Below are 19591 nucleotides of genomic sequence, written 5' to 3'. Positions count from 1 at the left end.
AAAGGTGCCTGGGAATCATCAAAAAGGTTAACGGGGACCAGATTGTGAAGTGTTAACAGAGGTTTGACAATAGAAAGATAGAAAGATAAATGAGATAGATACCCAGACCCTACCCACAAGTGCCTCACAGTATGTAGATTCTGAGCAAATCTGTAGACATAATTGCAGTGATATTGGTGGATAACAGAAGAATAAAATATGTGAAAAACGTAATCCACAGAAGATATATACTCAATTATCTATTTATTCAACGAATGTGCATTGACTGTTCCACGTTTATGACACTGGACTATGCCCCATGAGTTAGCCTCATCCCTTACTCTCAGAAAGCTTTTACTCTAGGAAGGGATAAATGTGGAGCAATATGAAACACACTGGTGACATGAGAAAGGAACAGATAAAGAGCTTCAGAGTGGTATATGCCTTCCATGTCAACTCGTATCATTTTTTTCCTTGGCAGGTTTACGACATGGAACTGGGAGAAGAATTTTATCTTCCTCAGAATAAAAAGGAAAGCAGACAGATTGCCCCAGAGCTTTCTGACCTTGTCATCTATTGCCAAGCAGTAAAATTCCCAGGTAAGAGTAGGCAATGTTGTCTACAACATTTAAAGATACCAAAAGATAAAATATGCTATTTATTTAACCGGACATTGGGAATACTCTCAAAATAACGAAACTGTATCCCAAAATCAGTTCCAATACCTCCTATTTATTTATTTATTTATTATTTGCTTTGAGGCTCATGAGCAAAATACCATAAAAATGTTTATATTCCAGATCATAGTATGTCTTTTTATAATAGTTCGTAATGATAGTTATTATATTCATAATATATAATAGCTAAAATGTATGAAGCATTTAAGCACTAAGATTTGTGTAACTATTTTACATACATCATCTTATTGACTTCATAATAATTCTATGAGCTGGTGGATTTATCCCTATTTTTAAATAAAATCTGAGACAGATGAAGTAATTGGCCTGAGGTTTCAGAGTGTATTAGTTAAGACTCTTTTGCTTGAAAGTGGCAGAAATTGACTTAAGCAAAGAAGAAATGTATTGGCTCATGTATTGAAAAATAAAGGGATACAACTTCAGGTACAGCTTGTTCCAGGTCTTTCTCATTCCCCATTTCTCACTCTGCCTCCACTGTGTTGGCCCTGTTCCCTTTGTGATTGCAAGGCAGCTACAGCAGGTATTTCCACATTCAGCTTCAGTGTAAGAGTCTCTTCCAAAACTTTCAGCAGTTACTGTTTTTCATTGGGTCCTTTGCTCGTCCCTGAACCAATCACTACGGCCAAGGTCATGCAGTGTTCTGACAGTCTAGGACCTGTATCACATGCCCTATCCCTGAGCTGGGTAGCGAGACTCCACCCATACCACAAGGACCAAGGACGTGGTTTCAGTGGGAGAAAAGGTTTCCCCAATTGGCCATTTCTAGAAGTACAGTAAACTTATGCTGATAACAGCACTTCCTCTCCCCCAAAAAATGTGCATTTCAGTTAATAAAAGGTAGAACTATGATTGTGAAGCCTGTCTATCTCCACTGTGTTACACTGCCTCCCTTGTTAGGGTATGCCATCAGTGAGCTCACCCAATTCTATGTCCCACAAATGGGGCAGCAGGAGGTATAAGGCAAATAAGAAAGTTCATAAATGTATGGAAAACAGAAAAATTCATCTCCTTATACTAAGAAAAGGGATTCCCTTGCACAAGATGTCCGAGAACAGAAAAACAGCTGGAATTAGGGGATTGTCTAAATGTTAGTAAACAGGGTATATAAACTTGGCCTGGAAAGGAAGTTAAAATGCCGATCCTCATTGTTCTCAGGAGGGTCAGAAATGCAGATCCTGGCTTCCAGAGATGTATCTTAAGCACCAGTTCTCACACTCTGCCCTGAAAATGGGCAGAGAGGTACTGGGCTCTTTATAAATTAGGTAACAGTGGTCTTTTTACACACAGGGTTGTGGGGGAATAATAGATAGAACTTTCTCCATTTTAAGCTTTCTCCCATGAACTGTTTGGAATGTTTGGCAGCTGTTACTGCTTATCCACTAACAAATTCTACTGAGGAGGACATGAATAAATAAGTGACAAGCATTTCAAAGAAATGCAGAAATCTAGCCATTTAGGTTTTGTTTCACAGCATGACTTTCCATCACATAAGTATAATATGATCATATTTACGGCTGATGAAATTGTTTTTATGATGAGGTAAAATCTTTGTCTTGTCAAAGAGCTTTGTGACCTGCATGTCCTTCGTCTCGGGAACCAGTTTGAGGGCCACTTCATTCAGGAATCACACTCACTACATCTCTTGTTCTTTATAAATTCAGCTGACACTACATCCAAACCATTCTGCAGGCTTTGTCTTTTCTTCTCAAGCACTTACAAATAAAGATCACAAATTGCCAAAGATATTTGAAGTCACTGTGAAAGATAAAGTTTCTGTCCCAATAGAGAATTGTGGAAGAATGAAAAGGTCACTTAGTGCAGCTTCTGACTTGAGGCACAAGCTAAGCATGGGATTGTTTGGCTTATTTTTAAATTCCCAAGTATGCTGTATTTTCACAAGTGTTTATGTAGCATGCATTTTTTATAGGTATACTATATTTTTTTTTTTTTAGTAATTGAAGTTTTGTACATTTTTCTTTCCCCAAATTTATTTCCTCTCTCAAAATAACTAAATTGTGTTGCCAGAATCATTGTTATAATACCCTCTAAATATTTATTGTAATTATGATTTGTTTTGATGCTCATGAGGAAAAATACCACAAAATAATGCATTTTGCTACACCAGTGATTTTAATTTTGCTGCATTATCCATTTCAATGTCACAAGTCCCTTCCAAGGAGCCATATGCAAAAAAAAAAAAAAAAAAAAAATCTTTAGAGCAGTGAGTGACAATTATGTGTTACGACCTTCCCCAAAAGTAACTTCCCCAAGATCACAACCCACTTCAGTGGCAGGACTCGACTCCTCGGTGACCTTGACTAGGACAGTTATATGACTTCCCTGCACTTCAGATTCCTTATCTGTGAAAGAGATAACAGTCCTACCTTGCAGGGTTGTTGTAAAAATATAGCACTAAAGTATATAATGTGATTAGCATACTGTCTGCAAAATCGTTGGCTTGGTGGAAATTGTGGTTGTGGCCATTATTATTGGTCAGTGACCCAACAGGGCAGATGAAAGCCCTTTGTTGCTCCTTCCATTACTTCTCTGGCTCTCCAGATTTCTCCCCTTTCTTGATCACCCAGCCCTTGTTCTTCCTTCCTCACCCCACCCCAAGAGAACAACCAGGCTCTTCACAGAAGGGCCCACATAACCTGGGGGATATCAGCACGTGCCAGGATATGTACAAAACCCCCGGAATGAACACAGCACCTCATTCTGGCCCCTCATCAGTTTTACCCGGGACAAAATCCCGTTACATCGTTGCGTAGAGGGCAAAATGCACACAAAATTTTAAGGTAAAGCATAAGCACTCACTAGTCCAAGTTTCTGCATCTTTGCAGTTACAGATACATCAGAGAGAAAAAAATTTAGAAGTCCCATAGCTGCTATGAATTGAGCACTTTCTCTGAACAAGACGCTCTACTAAGCATGTACATATACATTATCTCCTTTCATCCTAACCACAGCCCCTTTACAGATGAAGGCATGGTGCAGAGAAGTTAAGTAACTTGTGTGAGGTCACGTCGCTAGGAACTGGGTTTACACACCAAAGTCTACACTCTTATTCAACACTCCTTTATCCTGTCTTCTCTAATGATGTCCTTGGAAGGTGTATTCTCATCTCAGAGAGGACCTCCAGAATGCTGCTTCAGCTGAAGGAATTACTCTCTATTGGTATAATTGTAGACAGTGGAAACAGTTTGGAGGCAACTCTGGCTTTCTTGGTGCCTTGAAATCACTCTTCCTGCCCTGCATCCGGGTCTGCATGGGGTGCATTCATTTCCTCATTCAGCGAATATCTATTAAGTTGCTCCTGTGCACCAGGCACTGCACCAGACAGGAAGGATCCAGGGAGCAGTTGGACCAGGAGTGAGAAAGAGAAGCCATGAAGATCCTTATCACCATCATATGTTTCCTATTTAATCCTCAGACCAACCCTGTCAGCTCTTATTATTATGCCGGTTCTGTAGCTGAGAAAACTGAAGAACAAAGAAGGCAGCTGTTAAGTCAAAGCTCATACTGGCAGGAATTGAACCTGGACGATGTGACTCTAAAACTCAAGCCACTCTTTCATCTCTCCAAATAGAGTACTTAGGTCCTGATAATTGCATACTGACGGGAGCACTTTCTTCTCGTGCAGTTTTTCAAAATCCTTCTGGTACACAATCCAGTGGGGGAGGCTGTGGTTTTGCGGTCATTCTGTAATAATCATGCAGCTCTTGTCACATTTGCCTACAGAGATAAAAACTTTGCTATAATTGTCTACAATACTATTATTAACAGTGCTAAAAATGCTAGTAGGTTTTCTGTACTGGGTTACAAAGGAGTAATAGGACTTCAAAATAAACATTAATGGGGATGGAAAATGTTGAGTTCCCTTGCTTGTAGTTTTTGGCTTATTTATTTTCATTTTATGGGAACAGGCCTGTCAACTCTCAATGCATCTGGCTCTAGCAGAGGAAAAGAAAGGAAAAGCAGGAAGTCCATTTTTGGCAACAATCCGGGCAGAATGAGCCCTGGGGAGACAGCATCATTTAACAAGACATCTGGAAAAAGTAAAGTCACCTTCTTACAATATCTTAGCCTGACTCTGCATGCTGGATGATTTTGCTATTTTACTGTCTAAGCACTTCCCTTGCACTTTTCAATTTTTTTATTTTCATGAATGTGTATATTATCTAAGTGTGGTATCAATATTTTTAAATTATTAAAAATATTACATTTACATTTTTAACTTCCTAAAAAATAGTATTTTGCTGAAGATGTTCTAACAGTGTTTGCCTCAAAAGAAAGAAATTGGAACCACCTTGGAACATTCTAGTGGTTCTTGGAACTGCTCGCTTCACCATTATAATTCCAGAAGATATATCCATTTTATTTCTAATTACTTTTTATGATAAAAGTAATAAATTCTCATAGTTAAAAACTCAAACAATACAGGGTATTATTAAAATTCCTTTCCACTCTCAATGGCCCAGTTCTACTCCCCAGAGGTAACCACTGTTAAGTTTATGGTGTTTTGTTCAAGAAAATAAGATCCTTTTTAAGATGATCCAAATGGGATAAAACTGAACATACTTGTGTAACTTGTATATTGCTGTAACTTTTCACATTGCTTTCTGTACATTTATCTACCTTATTCTCATCAATACCTCTGTGGCTTTCCATTGTGTGTATGCACTGTCATTTATATAACTACTTCCTGGTAGAACATTTGGGTTGTTTCCTGGGGGTTTTTTTGTTGCTTTCTTTTTTTCTTTTCTTTCCCTTTTTTTTCTTTTTGCTATTAAAAAAACGATGCTAGTGGGAACACCTTTGTACATATATTTTGTTTTTGTGCAAATGAGAACAGGAGGTTCTGAGGCAAAGGACTTTCAGGCTTTTCATTTAAAACTAGTGTTTCTACACTCATTTTAAAGCTTAGTAGCTATCATTTTGTTTCAAGGTGGTAGACTAACTCACAAGTAACACTCAAGATCTATTCAGATGTGTTATGTGGTTATACTTGTTTACTGGGATGTTATTCAGGTTTATCGTTCTAAAATATTTCAAATTTTCTGCACTAATCTGAGGCTAATCTTTTGGGGGGGTTTAGGTTCCTTTGAAGGAATGCGACAGGCCTGGGAGGAATCTTCCCCCCTCAGCCCAACCACGTCCCTCAGCGCTATCATTAGAACTCCCAAGTGTTACCATATCTCATCGCTGAATGAAAATGCCGCCAAACGTCTGTGTCGCAGGTATTCTCAGAAACTGATCCAGCACACCGCCTGTCAGCTGCTGAGGACGTACCCAGCTGCCACCCGCATTGACTCATCCAACCCCAACCCCCTCATGTTCTGGCTGCATGGGATTCAGCTTGTGGCACTCAACTACCAGACAGATGGTAATGGGCCTACTGCACGCACCAGCGTGCCTCCTCACCTTTCTCCTTTGCATCTTCTATTTCAGTAAACGTAGTTAGTTCCACAAATAACACTTTTGTTGAAAGGGGCAAGATTCCAGACTGGGGCATACCATCCATATGTAAGAGTAAAACTACAGACGACAGAAAACAAGGGAATTGGATAGTGAATTGTGCCCTTGATGTTTCAGAGCGAAAGCGACAGAAAAGAACATTGAAGGGGCCCCTAATAATCTCCTGTTCCTACCTCCTTTTGTAAGCACTTTTTAAACCTAAGATTGATCTTGTGTGTCTTTAAACATGACACTGTTTAGGATTGTGTCCAATTTGTTTTCAAAGATCTTTTGGGGTAGAGAGTTCCTAACACCCCCGTAGTAAGCTGTCTTGCTAAGCTGTTCTTCTTTGTGGTCAATAAGTAGGTGTCGCTCCAAATGCATTGCAAGTTAAAACTATTTTAGCTTCTTCTCATCCCTTTGAGATCGAAATGGAGAATAATGGTCATTGCTCTAAGAGTAGCTCCGTAACACAAAGAAAGCAAGTATGTGAATGACATGAACAGAGAAAGTAGTGTTTGTGTTTCTCCACTGTCGTCAAGACTCTCGTAACAGGGATAACTGATGAAGCCTGAAAGTCCAGAATAAAAGCTACCATACATTATACACTCATTGTGCACCAGGTACTGTGCTAAATTCTTGACCCCTATTATCTCATTTACTCTTTGCGACAGCCCTAAGTGGTCAGTACCTTTATCATCTCCAGTCCTCAGACGAGCAAACCAAGGCACAGAGCAATTAACTTGTTCAAGGTCACAGAATGATTTATAATAATAAATTCAAGGACTGTGGGAATTTGGAAGATGAAGTATTTTGTTTCCACTTGGTTATGGGGGCAGGAAAGGAGCTGCAGAAGATTAAAAAATAAAGAGTAGATGAGGAATGTTTCTTCGAAGCTCATTCAAAACCAGTCTTTGCTTTGAACACTCAAGCAGCCTTCTCATTCCTCTCTAGTGAACTGAATCAGACCCTAAGTAACTGTACTGACCCGTCAACCACAGCATAGCCCTGGCTCAGCCAAGGTCAAACCACACCTTTAGCTCCAGGACCAGCTAGCCTCCTGGCACTGGCATAACAGTGCGCGTTTGTGCCTGACTGCAGATGTATTTTCTTTTTTTTTGCCCTTGTAATATTTGCTTCTTTCAATTGAAATTGAATAAGACAATGCAGGTGAAGAACCATACTTAGCATAGTACCTGGCACATAGAAAGCATTCCACAAATGTTAACTATCATTAAGTGTTTCTGATAAGTTATAAAAACAGTGTGCTTTGGACTTACACGTGGAAATAATAGTGAAATATTTTCAAAGTTGTAAAAATTTCTTTTCAGTCTTCCCCAAGTGGCTTGTGGGCTCACATCTCTGGCCCTGTCTGTAGCCTTATGTCCACTGGCGCCCTTCGTTATTATGATTCTGAAATATTTTAAGTAAACTGAAATGACTAGAAAAGTGATTTTTCTCAAGGAAATGGAAATGCATTTGGTTTTGGATGCACCCTTTCTCCTGAAGTGCCAAGGCTGGGGCAGACACACTGGCTCCACCGATGGCAGAAAGAGCCACAGGTGAAGGGGCTATGGGAAGTGCCCCTCCTTTGGGCCACCCTGCAGTCCAGAAGCAAACACTGAGGCTGCAGCTCGACCTTCACTCACCCTCGAAGGCACTGCCTTTCTCCTGAATCAGGTCCGGAGTGCATGTTCGAGCGGCCCCTCTCAGCGGAGGCAAATGGCTGTGTTGATGGTTCATCCTCAAGCTTCTCTACACAATCTTCTAACCCAGGAAAGAGTGCTGCCATAAGACCTCTCTTGATTCAATGCAGCAGGCAATGATTAAACATCTCCCCATGTGGAGCAAGCACAAGCTACATGCAGCTCCCTCACGTTCATCTGCATAAATGGTCTTCATTTCTGTGAACTGAGGGATAGAGCCTGGTCAATACCTTGCACACAGTAGATGCTCAATAAATGTGCTCTGCACTGAGTTGAACAGATTGTCCCTGTCAGTCCTACTGTAACCTGCACCTGTGGTTCTTGATTTTTGGTTCAGATCTTTTCTAGGTACTTTGCTACGGATTGCAAGTCCAAGTAGACAGATAAGAGTTCACAGTGGAATCATTATGTTTTAATTTTTGCAAAGAAAACTTAGGGAGTGCTTGATTTTCCATGAACTATCCCAACCAAATAACAGAGAACCCCCTCCCAGTGTCCCTCTAGCTTCCAAATATGTTCCATGGATCATCTTGAAATTCACTTCCTGAATTTCAGGGTACCCTGATGCCCCAAAGGGGTGTCCCTGGACTTAGAGCATCCCTTCCCAGGATTTCTAATGGCTCTATCAACTACAAGAAAATTTGCAGCAATCTAGAACCAGGAATAGCCCAGGTCTACACTCAATGAAAACCAACTCTTGAGTTCAGAAACCGACTTGAGCCTCGTGTGCAAACCTGGTTATTGCCGGCAGCAGTTCCTCAAAGTGTTTTCCACCTGGGACAGAACAATTCCACCTCCTGTCCCAGGACCTACAAGTGTGTAGACAGGCAGCCCCAGTCAAAAGAAAGCTTCTATTATTTATCATGCTCTCTTGAATGATGGTTAAACTCTTTAGGATGACTTTTCCAGCCCCAAAATATAGGGATAATTATTAAAGGAATGGTGTCTACTTAATATAGGGTTTTAAAATAAATAGGAGACCATAAAGGTAATAATAAGCGTGGTCTGCCATCACATGCATCGACTGAGAGGAGTGATTGGGTTACGTGGACTCATGCACACTTTTTCACTTGGTTTAAATGGGGTTTAAAACTGTAGCCGCAGATGCAGTTCTGCGACCACCCCTAGGGCACAGTAGGAGGGCTAGATTTGAGGTCCCACCTTTATTCCAAACTGAGCAGCTTCAGTTGGATCTGTTTTACATATTGGATCACCAAATGAGATTGTAGTTAATTAAGAAAAAGTGCATTAAAGTTTTGGAAAGCTACAAGGATAGTCACAGAGCTAATGAAATCAGACTTCAAACCCAAATGGGTGCTGGCAACTAATCATAATTTAATAGCTACTGTTTATTGGAGACTTTCTGTGTGCCAAATGCTGGGGTAGGGACTTTCACACATTATCTCACTTATCTTTATGACAGCCCTATGAGATGTACATTATATGGCTCGGTAGTTAAGACTTGGAACTATGAGTCAGGGTGTCTGGGTTCAAACCCTAGCCTCCATCACTTACCAACTGTGTACTTTGGGCTCTTTCACTTCTTGTGCCTCAGTTTCCTCATCTATAAAAATGAGACTACCACATGGGTTATTGGAAAGCACTAAGTACCCATGGTCAGAAGCCTGGTACATAGTAAGAGCACAGTTAAGTGTGAGCTGCTATAAATTTCTAGAAATATGTATATCCATTTCACATTTTCCAACTCTGCGTGAACTAGTCGGCTTCACTCTCTTAGCCACCCTAGCCCATGTTTGTTTCTCTGTCACAGAGTGGCCTGGGAAGAGAATTTTCTCTGACTGCAGGCAACAACTGGCCTCAGTGAATCAGTCACATTGAGACTGGAAGGGGCCTGAAAGATGGGGTCCAGAGCACTGGTTTTATAAATAAGGAGACCGGGGCCCAAGGAACTTTCATATGTCTAAGGCATCTTCCCCAAAGAATTCCAGCACACGATCCTGGCCAACCCCATATACGTGGAAAAATGTTACACACGAGACAAATGGAGGCCAACTTCTTATTACTCCGTGGTGCTTACCACACGTCTCTTTGATGTTGGTCCATGTAACAAAGTTCACTCAGCACATGGAAGGAATCTATCAGAGGGAACATTTATCAGGTGTGTCTTATAAACTTTTTGCTCATTTGGGCAACTTCATACAGACTTGCGCCATCAGATGAGCATTTGAGTGTGTAAGGGCCCGAAACAGTGCAGAAATGCAGTTGTTCATCAAAGAACGGTGCCAAGTCAAATCTGGCCACAAAAGACTGGAAGCCTTTGTGAGGGTTCCCAGAGTTTGTACTTGAGGGGATTGTGAACATGATGTGAATCACATGTGATATTGTTTTGTTTTGTGTGTTTTGTTTTTCATATTTATGATTAAAAAAAGAGGTAAGTATTGTAATTTATGGGTTGAAATTGAGATTTCAAGGAAAGATATGTTTTTCTGGCTATCCTCCCAGTCTTTCTTGGACTATTAAGATTTTATCTTATATTTGAAAAAGCAAGAATTGGTCAAATGATTATCTGCATGGTTTGGTGTTTGGGGATAAGAAAATTCCATTACTATTCCTTTCTAAAACTCAGTATAAAATGAGGTATTTCAAAGGTTGTTTTTTTTGATGTTTTCTGTTTGGTTGGTTGATGGGCTTTCTTTTTTTTTTTTTTTTTTTTTTTTTTTTTTTTTTTTTTTGATGGATGTTGTAAGTTTTTATTTGCAAAAGGAGTTTTTAAGTGGCAAAACCTGGGTTGGAGTGAGAATACTGAGATTATCCCATACACAGAGCGCTCTGTGAAGACAGGGATTTTGTGTCTTGTGATTAGCGGTATCTCTGATGTCTAACACAGCCTGGCACATACAGCCACTCGGTCAGTTACGGAATGAATGGATAGTCATCTCTTCTTCATGCTGAAGCTTAGGGACAACCGATACAAAGTTCCTTTAAACTTTAAATCTATAAAGTGACACTGCGACAAAGAAACAAGCTACACTGATTTGTTTTGCAGATCTCCCTTTACACTTAAATGCTGCCATGTTTGAGGCCAACGGTGGCTGTGGTTATGTTTTGAAACCCCCAGTGCTGTGGGACAAGAGCTGTCCCATGTATCAGAAGTTTTCTCCTTTGGAAAGAGACCTGGACAACATGGAACCTGCCATTTACTCTTTAACTGTAAGTGTAGCCCCTGTTGTCAGAAGATAGCAAGGTGCTTAAGCACCTTCCTGAATATGAACTGCTTTTGAATTCAAGGCATTACAAAGTTCACGTCACAGTTTTTTTCGTGCAGGTTTAGTTCCCAAAAGGATTTATCTCTTAAAAGCAGGGCTATGGTTTAGGTATGCTGTCAACAGGCACTATATTTGCCAGTGCCCAGTAGGTGAGGTTATGAGCTCCCTTCTTCACTTTCCTACTGAAGGTGGTAATTCTCTCTTCCAGGGCCCTCATCGTCACTCTGAGTGCCTCCCATACACATTGAGCTCCTGGTTAGAGCAGGTCATCTTAAACTCTAACAAGTTCTTATAAGATCAAGCAGTCACCAATATACTATTACGATTAAATATCTTGCTTTCCCCCTTACAGTTCAAACTTCATCATTCATGGGCCTTTCCTTAGGCCTTTTATTGCCTAATTCACTAAATGTCAAAACTCCACAGACTGCCCTTAACAACAGCAGCTGATAGCTCATCACTCAACTGTATTTCCCCATTCTTTTGCTCCGTCTTAGTGAACAGAGAAAATGACCACCGGATGGGTGATAGGAAAGCGGGATGAAGTCATCACTCTGTCCATTGTTAGAAAGTGTCCATTTTCCTTCTGAAGGAAGAATGCCAAGCAGCCTCTGCTCACAACACCAGAAACCCCGGAGTGAACCCCACTCACAGACTTTCCTACCACCCCAACTGCTTTTCTCTCTCCCTCAGGGTGGGGCAGTAACCCCTCTTCTATTGACCATTTTAGCTAGACTCGAGTAGTTTCATCAGTTTACAGAAGGCTATGAATTAATTTTTAACATTCCCTGTGACTTGCTCCAAAACTAAACTATTCAAAAAAAATGATTTTGAAGTTATAAAATATACACCTAAAACATTTTGAACAGAATGCTTGTAACAGATTTGTGGTTACCTTTGCATAGGGTCTCCTCTTCTCTCGCCTTCTTAAGAAACTTAATTTCATCTTAATTGCTTGGTTTTTGAAGAAAGTTGCACACTTCGTTAAAGTTAAAAAGTGAGAGGAGAATGCTATTGACAAAAAAGCTTTCCCCATGATTCCAGTCTCATGATTACCTGGTTACAATAATTTTATTAGCATCTTTGTTAATCATTTACCTCATCCATTCCAGAGTGTTCTTTGGCTTTCTTTGCGGAGGGAAGCAGTAAGGTGCAGAGGTTGTCTGTTTCTTTTTTCATCTTCAGCACCATTCATCCTTGTTTCCTCCCTCAGATCGTCTCTGGTCAAAACGTGTGCCCGAGTAACAGCACGGGAAGCCCGTGTATTGAAGTGGACGTCCTGGGAATGCCCCTGGACAGCTGCCATTTCCGCACGAAGCCCATCCACCGAAATACTCTGAACCCCATGTGGAACGAACAGTTTCTGTTCCGGGTTCACTTGGAAGATCTCATATTTCTTCGTTTTGCAGTTGTGGAAAACAACAGCTCGGCGGTCACTGCTCAGAGAATCATTCCACTCAAGGCTTTAAAGCGAGGTAGAAGAGCATGGTCCTGATGTTAATAGTCATTGTAGCTAAGTGATGGATGCCCAACTCTTCTCTCTGCTTTTGTGTATGTTTGAAATTTTCACATTAAAAAGTTAAAAGAAGAGGCAGGAAGAAATAATGCAAATTTGGACACCGTTGAACCTATCTCAAAAGAGATTTTTCTGTTACATTATCCTAAAATCTGAGGTATTGACAACATTCCTTATGAAGTCTGGCCTGTCCCAGCGCTGCTGACGTTGGCTGTCATTCCCTCACATCCCTTCCCAAATAGCACCCACTGCACTCCTGGCATTTTTAAAGCAGAGATTGAAGTGAGGAGAGCAAACCAAGAGGAGGGAGGGTTGGGGTATGGGAAGAGGACCAAGGCTGGAATCAGTACCTGGCGGAAGTTCAGTGTCAGAAGCCTGGGTCAATGCTGGGGGCAGAGCAGGGAGGATGGAGAATCCCCAGCAGAGGCCAGAGCTGTTGGCTTTGCTGTGACCCCCCCGGAACTTCCGCTTGTCACACCTGTCCAGGCTGTTCTGCTCGTCCTCTCAAACCTTGGTGTGCACAGGAGTCGCCTGGGGCTCTTGGTAATAAAATGCAGATTCTGATGCTGTAGTTCTGGAATGGGGCTTGAGATTCTGCATTTCTGACAAGCTCCCAGGGATGCTGGCCTGCTGGTCTGCTTGGAATACCACAGTTCTAGTATATACTTCCTCCCATAGCCACACTCAACTGCCAACCACTGACCTCCACAAACACGTTAGACCGTCTCCAATCTTTTGTTCTTCTCCTGTTTCTCGTCTCCATCGTGCAAGTAGCACATGGTCCCTGGATTAGTCAGCTCGGGCTGCCATAACAAAGTACCACAGACTGGGTGGTTTCAACAACAGAAATTTATTTTCTCACAGTTCTGGAGGCTAGTAGTCTAGAGACACATTACCTACCACTAAGTGGCCCAAGCCTGTCCCCAGGGGTTGCACTCTCCCGGTGACACTGCCTGCCCACCGTCAGGTCTTGTTTCTACCTGTGGTTCCTGGACCCCCTGGGCCATCCTCCTGGCAGAGCTCTGCAGTGCACGGCTAACAGGCTTCTCCCCATTCTGCGTTACTGCAGGGTACCGGCACCTTCAGCTGCGAAGCCTCCACAATGAAGTCCTGGAAATCTCCAGTTTATTCATCAACAGCAGAAGGATGGAAGAAAGTTCCTCAGGCAGGACTATGCCGGCCTCTGTGGTAATTAAGTTTTGTTTCACTCAGCAGATTGGCAGGGATTGCTATGCTGGAGGTAGGCTTTCTCGCAGTCCAGGAAAGTGATAATTAGCTCGCAATGGAAATAATAACGCTAATGGCTGACACTCGGCACTTGGTAAGTGTGTTACATATACACTAGTTCACTTAATCCTCTGGATAACAAAAGAGCGATTAGTATCATCTCCATTGTACAGGTGAGCAAGGCGAGAGCGGAGTACCTCTGAGGTCACACAGATATAAACCCCAAGTTCATCTAGTGCCAAAGCCCATGCTTTTAACAAGTACATTATAGTGCCTGCCAGAGAAGTGCGCCAAAAATAACAATGTGGGGAAGAGGCAAATTAAGCAAACCTGCTAGGAAGTATTCAATACTTCTAGAAACTTTCAGCTGGACCCGGAAAATCCTTGGCTTCTTCAGACATCACAGGCAAGCGGGGTGGGCTGTGCCACCAGGTGCTGCTGGTGATACGGAACAGGTACCCTGGCACTTGGGGAGATGCAGAATCTGCGCTCTTGGGGACAGGAGAGGAACCCCACAAAAAGTGGCACCATTGCCACGTGTTTTAACACGTGCCCCAGGAAGGTTCATGCTCAGTGAAGTTCGAGAACCTAAGACTAGTGTTCACCCAGTAGAGTAAGTTTGTGTACTTGAACAAGCAACACTGCTTTAATTGACTGGTGTCATGCGGGGTCTCTGGTCCCGCTCCCCACGTAAGAACACAGGACATGGTGAGGCCAAACAGGAACACCCACGGAGTCATAGGTAGGGGAGTCATAACACTATAGTCTCGCTGGCGGCTGGGTTGGAGACACAGGAAGGAGGATCCACTTTTCTCTGCCAACCAACCTCCCTTGCTAACTGCAATCCTCACTTGCTAGCTCAGCCACCATCTTCTTGCTAGCCCCCATTTGCTGCTAGCGTAGCCATGGCAGTTATATTAGTGGCCAGTGGCTCACTGGTTACAGCTTGACGGCCAACTAGCCACAGCTGATGGCCATCCAATCACAGTTGATGGCCATTTACTACCCGAGTGAGCACCTTTCCACATGAGGGTGAGAGCCTGGAAACTGCACTCCTGACTCTGTCCCCACACTGGTTAATTCCATTCTGCTTGCTCTTTAAAGATGAATTAAAAGGGTGTCCATCAATTGCCTCTTTACATGTTTAATAATCTGATCACTGTCATATCAATCTTATACTTCAACATAGTCCTACCAACCCTTGGAAAGGTACCTTATATGCTCACAATGAACACTGCCACTTGCAAATAGCCCTGCTTTCTTCTCTCCTTCTCTTTCCCTCACCTTGTCAGCTTCCTCTCTCTGTCCCCGACCTTGTTTTCTTTGCTTCTCCTCCTTTTCCCTTCAAGGTATGGCCAAGGTTGAGAGCAGCACTTTGGCCAAAGTGGAGGGAGGTATTGCGTCGGTCGTGTGCAGAGGAAACAGGAGCAGGGCTGCCTGGTACCTAAGAGCAAGAATCAGGGGCTTTCAGAAAGGCAAGGCCGGGCTTGCTGCCCGACTCTGGGTTGGCTGCCCTCAATGCCTATGAGAGCGGAGGATTCCACGCTGCTGTGAGTGAACTGTTGTTCCTTACAGTGCGTCAGACACTGAATGTGTGGTGTCTTTTCCAGCGTTACTTCTCCAGCTCTCTGACACCAGCTGGCTGTCATACCTTTCAGTTCAATTTGGACACTGTCCACCTGGAGTTAGCATGAGATCCCACAGGGTAAGGGCTCAGTCCCAGAAGACAACTCACATTTCAGCTGCTACTCAGAAGTCCCAGGTTGTCACTGGTACTTCTGACCTACTTCTGAGCTATAAATTCAAGAGACTCCCACAACCCCCTCCTCAGCTTCAGTAATTTGCTAGAATGGCTCACAGATGTCAGGAAAGTGCTTTACTTGCCAGACTATGTTATTTGTCATCTTACCATCCAAAATTCTAGCCCAGTGCCCTAAAGACAGGTGAAACTCAATAGACACTGTTGAATGTCAGTTCATAAGTAAGGACAAACATGCATTTTGGATGTCAGTCCCATCATTATGATGGAAAGAGACACTGTTTTGTAAAATAAATTAGTATTTTGGTGTATGCTGCTAAACATCCTCCCTACACTATTCAGGCAGATGCACCATTGCTTCTTCAACCACAAAAAGATGTGTCAGGTTATAAAAGGACACTCTGCTTTTGCGTTTACGTATTCTTGTACATACTACATACTAAGAACTAGCACTTCTGTGTTGAATAGAGCCGGGAAATTGCATGAGAATGAGAATGAATGGGAAACCATGTGCTCTTCCTTGACAGATGTTTAATACAGAAGAAAGAAAATGTTTGCAGACTCACAGAGTCACGGTGCATGGGGTCCCAGGTCCAGAGCCCTTTACCGTTTTCTCTATAAATGGCAGCACCAAGGCAAAGCAGCTTCTCCAACAAGTAAGTGCACCGAGCCACCCTACGAATGGTCTGAGGGGATCTTGGTTCCACTAAACAATCTATCTTACAGAAGAATTTTTAAGAATTCTTCAGCCACATGAAAACACTGGGCTCAACAAGGATAAAGACCAGAATGAGTGGCTTTCCAGCCACATGTGCTCTTTCCCACTGAACCCAGACACGGGCCTCAGCTTCCCTCTGAACGCAGAGCTTACTAGTCTGCCAGAACTTGCACACAAGCTGAATGAACGCTGTTTGTCATTCTAGGAGTTTGATCAGATTCTTAGAGCATGAAGATGGACCACATAGTCCAAGAAGACATCTTTGGCCCCTCTAGCATTAGGCCTTCATTTGCATGTTGAAAAGCCCCCTTTTCCCCCTTTCCCTGGCATTCGATGTTGCCTTTTGAGGTCCTATACCTCTAATGATACAAAGAGGTATGGAAGGCCTACAACAAGAGGATGAGACCCTGTTACCCCAAACCCTGTAGCGGAACTGGCCTAAGTCCCCTCATGCTGTGCCACTTCTGCTCTGGATCCCCCAGAGAGCTTGGTGGCTTTCTGCAGGCAGGGACACTCCCCTGTGGGAGGACTGATAAGACTGAGAAATACAGGAACAAAGAGCAGCATCCGGAGAGGAAGGCAGCTCCTCGAAAGGGCAAGGCAGCTACATGTGTAATTCCTTTTCTCTTCACACTAGAAGCTCCACCCTTGCTTGGCACAGTGGCCTAATATCCTTGCAAACTATTTTGTCCTTAACCGTTTCAGAGTTCCTTCTTCTAGTTGGGAGTAGGCCAAGGGGAGCAGAGACCAAGGGGCATGACCGTGGGGCTCCCCTGAAGTTAGGGCATATGATGAAATGTAACGGGCATTGTAGAATGGTTGAGGGATGAAAACCCATTGATACGCCATGTATAATACGTGTGAATAAGTAGTGGTGTCCTTTGGGGGGGGGTATCTATGGACAGGCCAACTTTTGCCCAACATTTCATAGTTAACTTAGAGAAAACAGCTGACGGGTCAAATTTCAAAGATTATCAGACAGAAGCTACTCCCAAGGTTTTTGCTTTTTAAATCAATCAGTCCGTGAACTTCAGTGTCTACCATCACAAAGCACTGTTGGGGTTTGGGAGACTCTATAAAATGTGAAGATATGAAGCAAGAGAACATTCCCATGGGCCACCCATAAAAGGTAGCTCATTACTTTGTTGTCACCCCACGCGAACCACCACATGGATGTAACGCAGGACTAAGGAGGAAGGGACACTGGCCCCTCAGGGAGGTGAAGATGCCAACAGGCCTACTCCTAGAAGCTGCGGGTCCTAAATTATTCCTGTAGTCGTAGTTGTCTTGCCCCATAGAATGCAGAGCCCAGCATCAATTAGGGACCAAGGGTTGGGGTGAAGAGAGCAGAGTCTTCCTGAGAATCTTCTGCCCCCACCATCCTCAATTCATTCTGCTTTTTCTCCCAGTGACACACAGCAGTGTCAGGTATTCAGGAGAAGGGTGTTTGCCTAATCCAGGCCAGACGGTGGCAGCCTTCTCCCGTCACCCACTTCGAGTTTAGCCTTTTGTCAGTAACCCGTACAACTGGAGTGAAAGAATACAGCCATAAGAGTAACTATAATGATGGCTGGTGTTTACGAGTTCTCATAATGTGCCCGTTATGCTTTATAACCACTGCCTCAATCATAAAACAAGAGAAAATTAAGAGGTAGTTACTGAGGAGCTAGATAAAGAATTTTCCTCCCACCTTCTAAATTGTTCTGGCTGGACTAATAATCGAATTAACATGAGACAGATAAACAGGAGAAAATAACCAAATTTATTACGTATGTTCCTATAGCGGGTCCATAAGAATATGAGACCCAAGGACAGATCGGCAGTTAATGCTTATATGCCCTCTTGAGCTAAAGAGAAGGGGAGGTTTTGGTGTGACACTTCATAGGGCAGGAAGGCAATTCTCATGCAGATGGAAAAGCAGATGTTTGGTAAATAAATGTTTGATGGGGCATCTTTCACAGTGAGACAGAGAGGACTTTGTGATCAAATGGGTCTGGCTCGGTTCACACCTAGTTCATATGAACCTATAGTTATCTATAATGATATCCCCCTTCCTGGAGCTCGTCCCGTCTAAGTCCTTTTAGGCAGTAACATGGAAGGTTAAAATTTCTCTCTGAGTCGTTTGTTTCTTGAAAATAACCAGCCTAGAATAATCAATATCCCAAAAGGCATATTTCGGGATGGCAGACTCTGCTTCCCCTCGTTACTCTTACTGTTTCCATTTTATGAGGAGGAACTGAACCTCCAAAGGGTTAAACATCTTGCCCGGCACCTCACAGCCAGTAAGTATTAAAGGCAGACCTCAGACCCAGGTCTGTCTGGCTCCTAAGCCTTGTCTCAACCACTCTGTTTGACTGCCAGGGTCAGTAGCCAACAAAGAAAACAGGCCTCTAGGAACGCTGTCAAGAGTTTATTGAAGGGAGAATTCCCAGGAACTTAGATCAAATGCGATTAGAAGATGACTGAGAGATTATCTTGGTAAAAGCTGGATAGGTTCTTTGCCCTCAACCTGTGTTACAAGGTTACAAGAAGCTAAATTCCTAGTTTGGAAAACCTAAAGATGTTAATTCCATAGGAGCTCGCCTTCCAATATAACTGGGAAAACGAGTTATGCTGCCTGGGGATTATGAATAAATTGTGTTCCTGTCCAGAGTAGACATAAACAATCCTTTTGGACATAAGAGAATCCTTAGACCTTCCAAAAAGAATTATGCAACCCTCCAGAGTAGGTTTCACTTATAAATGGCACCTCAAAGCTATCTGAACCCCATAAAAATAGACATGTTTTGAATTAAGGTTTTTGCCTACTCCTCAGAGGTGTGCTAAATTTGCCTTTGTTTTATCTTCAGATTCTGACCACTGACCAAGACAACAAACCTATAGTCACAGACTATTTCTTGATGGAAGAAAAATATTTTATATCTAAAGAAAAGAATGAATGCAGAAAACTACCATTCCAGAGACCCATTGGTCCAGAAGAAGAGATCATGCAGATTTTAAGCAGCTGGTTTCCAGAAGAGGGATACGTTGGCAGGATTGTCTTAAAAACCCAGCAGGAAGTAAGTGTGTCTGGGCGCAGCCTACACAGGAACAGCCTCATATGTCATTAACCACCTCCCCACTGGTTACCTCCCTCAAATTCAGAATTTCTTCTAATTCCAACTTGCTTTATATTCTTCTTCTTAAGTACATGTGGAGAGATGATTTTAATCTTCTGCACATAGTCAGAATGTTACTTCTAAGTTACAGAAATTCATTTTAAAAATCATTCCTTATAAAACAAAGCCAGCCAAAACTCAAAGGA

General features: G+C 42.6%; 1 protein-coding gene across 3 annotated transcripts in view; it reads left to right on the top strand.

The window, feature by feature from the left end:
- PLCE1 (phospholipase C epsilon 1) overlaps positions 1 to 19591 on the top strand; it is a 302602-nt gene that overhangs the window by 273272 nt on the left and 9739 nt on the right. For all 3 annotated transcript variants that reach the window (XM_033130698.1, XM_033130697.1, XM_033130699.1), the window contains 8 exons: positions 461 to 578; positions 4604 to 4735; positions 5776 to 6063; positions 10848 to 11011; positions 12281 to 12542; positions 13653 to 13771; positions 16097 to 16225; positions 19137 to 19346. In XM_033130698.1, coding sequence (XP_032986589.1) covers positions 461 to 578; positions 4604 to 4735; positions 5776 to 6063; positions 10848 to 11011; positions 12281 to 12542; positions 13653 to 13771; positions 16097 to 16225; positions 19137 to 19346 — 1422 coding nt within the window. The remainder of the gene's footprint in view (positions 1 to 460; positions 579 to 4603; positions 4736 to 5775; positions 6064 to 10847; positions 11012 to 12280; positions 12543 to 13652; positions 13772 to 16096; positions 16226 to 19136; positions 19347 to 19591) is intronic.

The sequence above is a fragment of the Rhinolophus ferrumequinum genome, chromosome 16 (assembly GCF_004115265.2).
Source record: "Rhinolophus ferrumequinum isolate MPI-CBG mRhiFer1 chromosome 16, mRhiFer1_v1.p, whole genome shotgun sequence".
Taxonomy (NCBI): domain Eukaryota; kingdom Metazoa; phylum Chordata; class Mammalia; order Chiroptera; family Rhinolophidae; genus Rhinolophus; species Rhinolophus ferrumequinum.
This window is presented reverse-complemented; position numbering and strand designations above follow the sequence as displayed.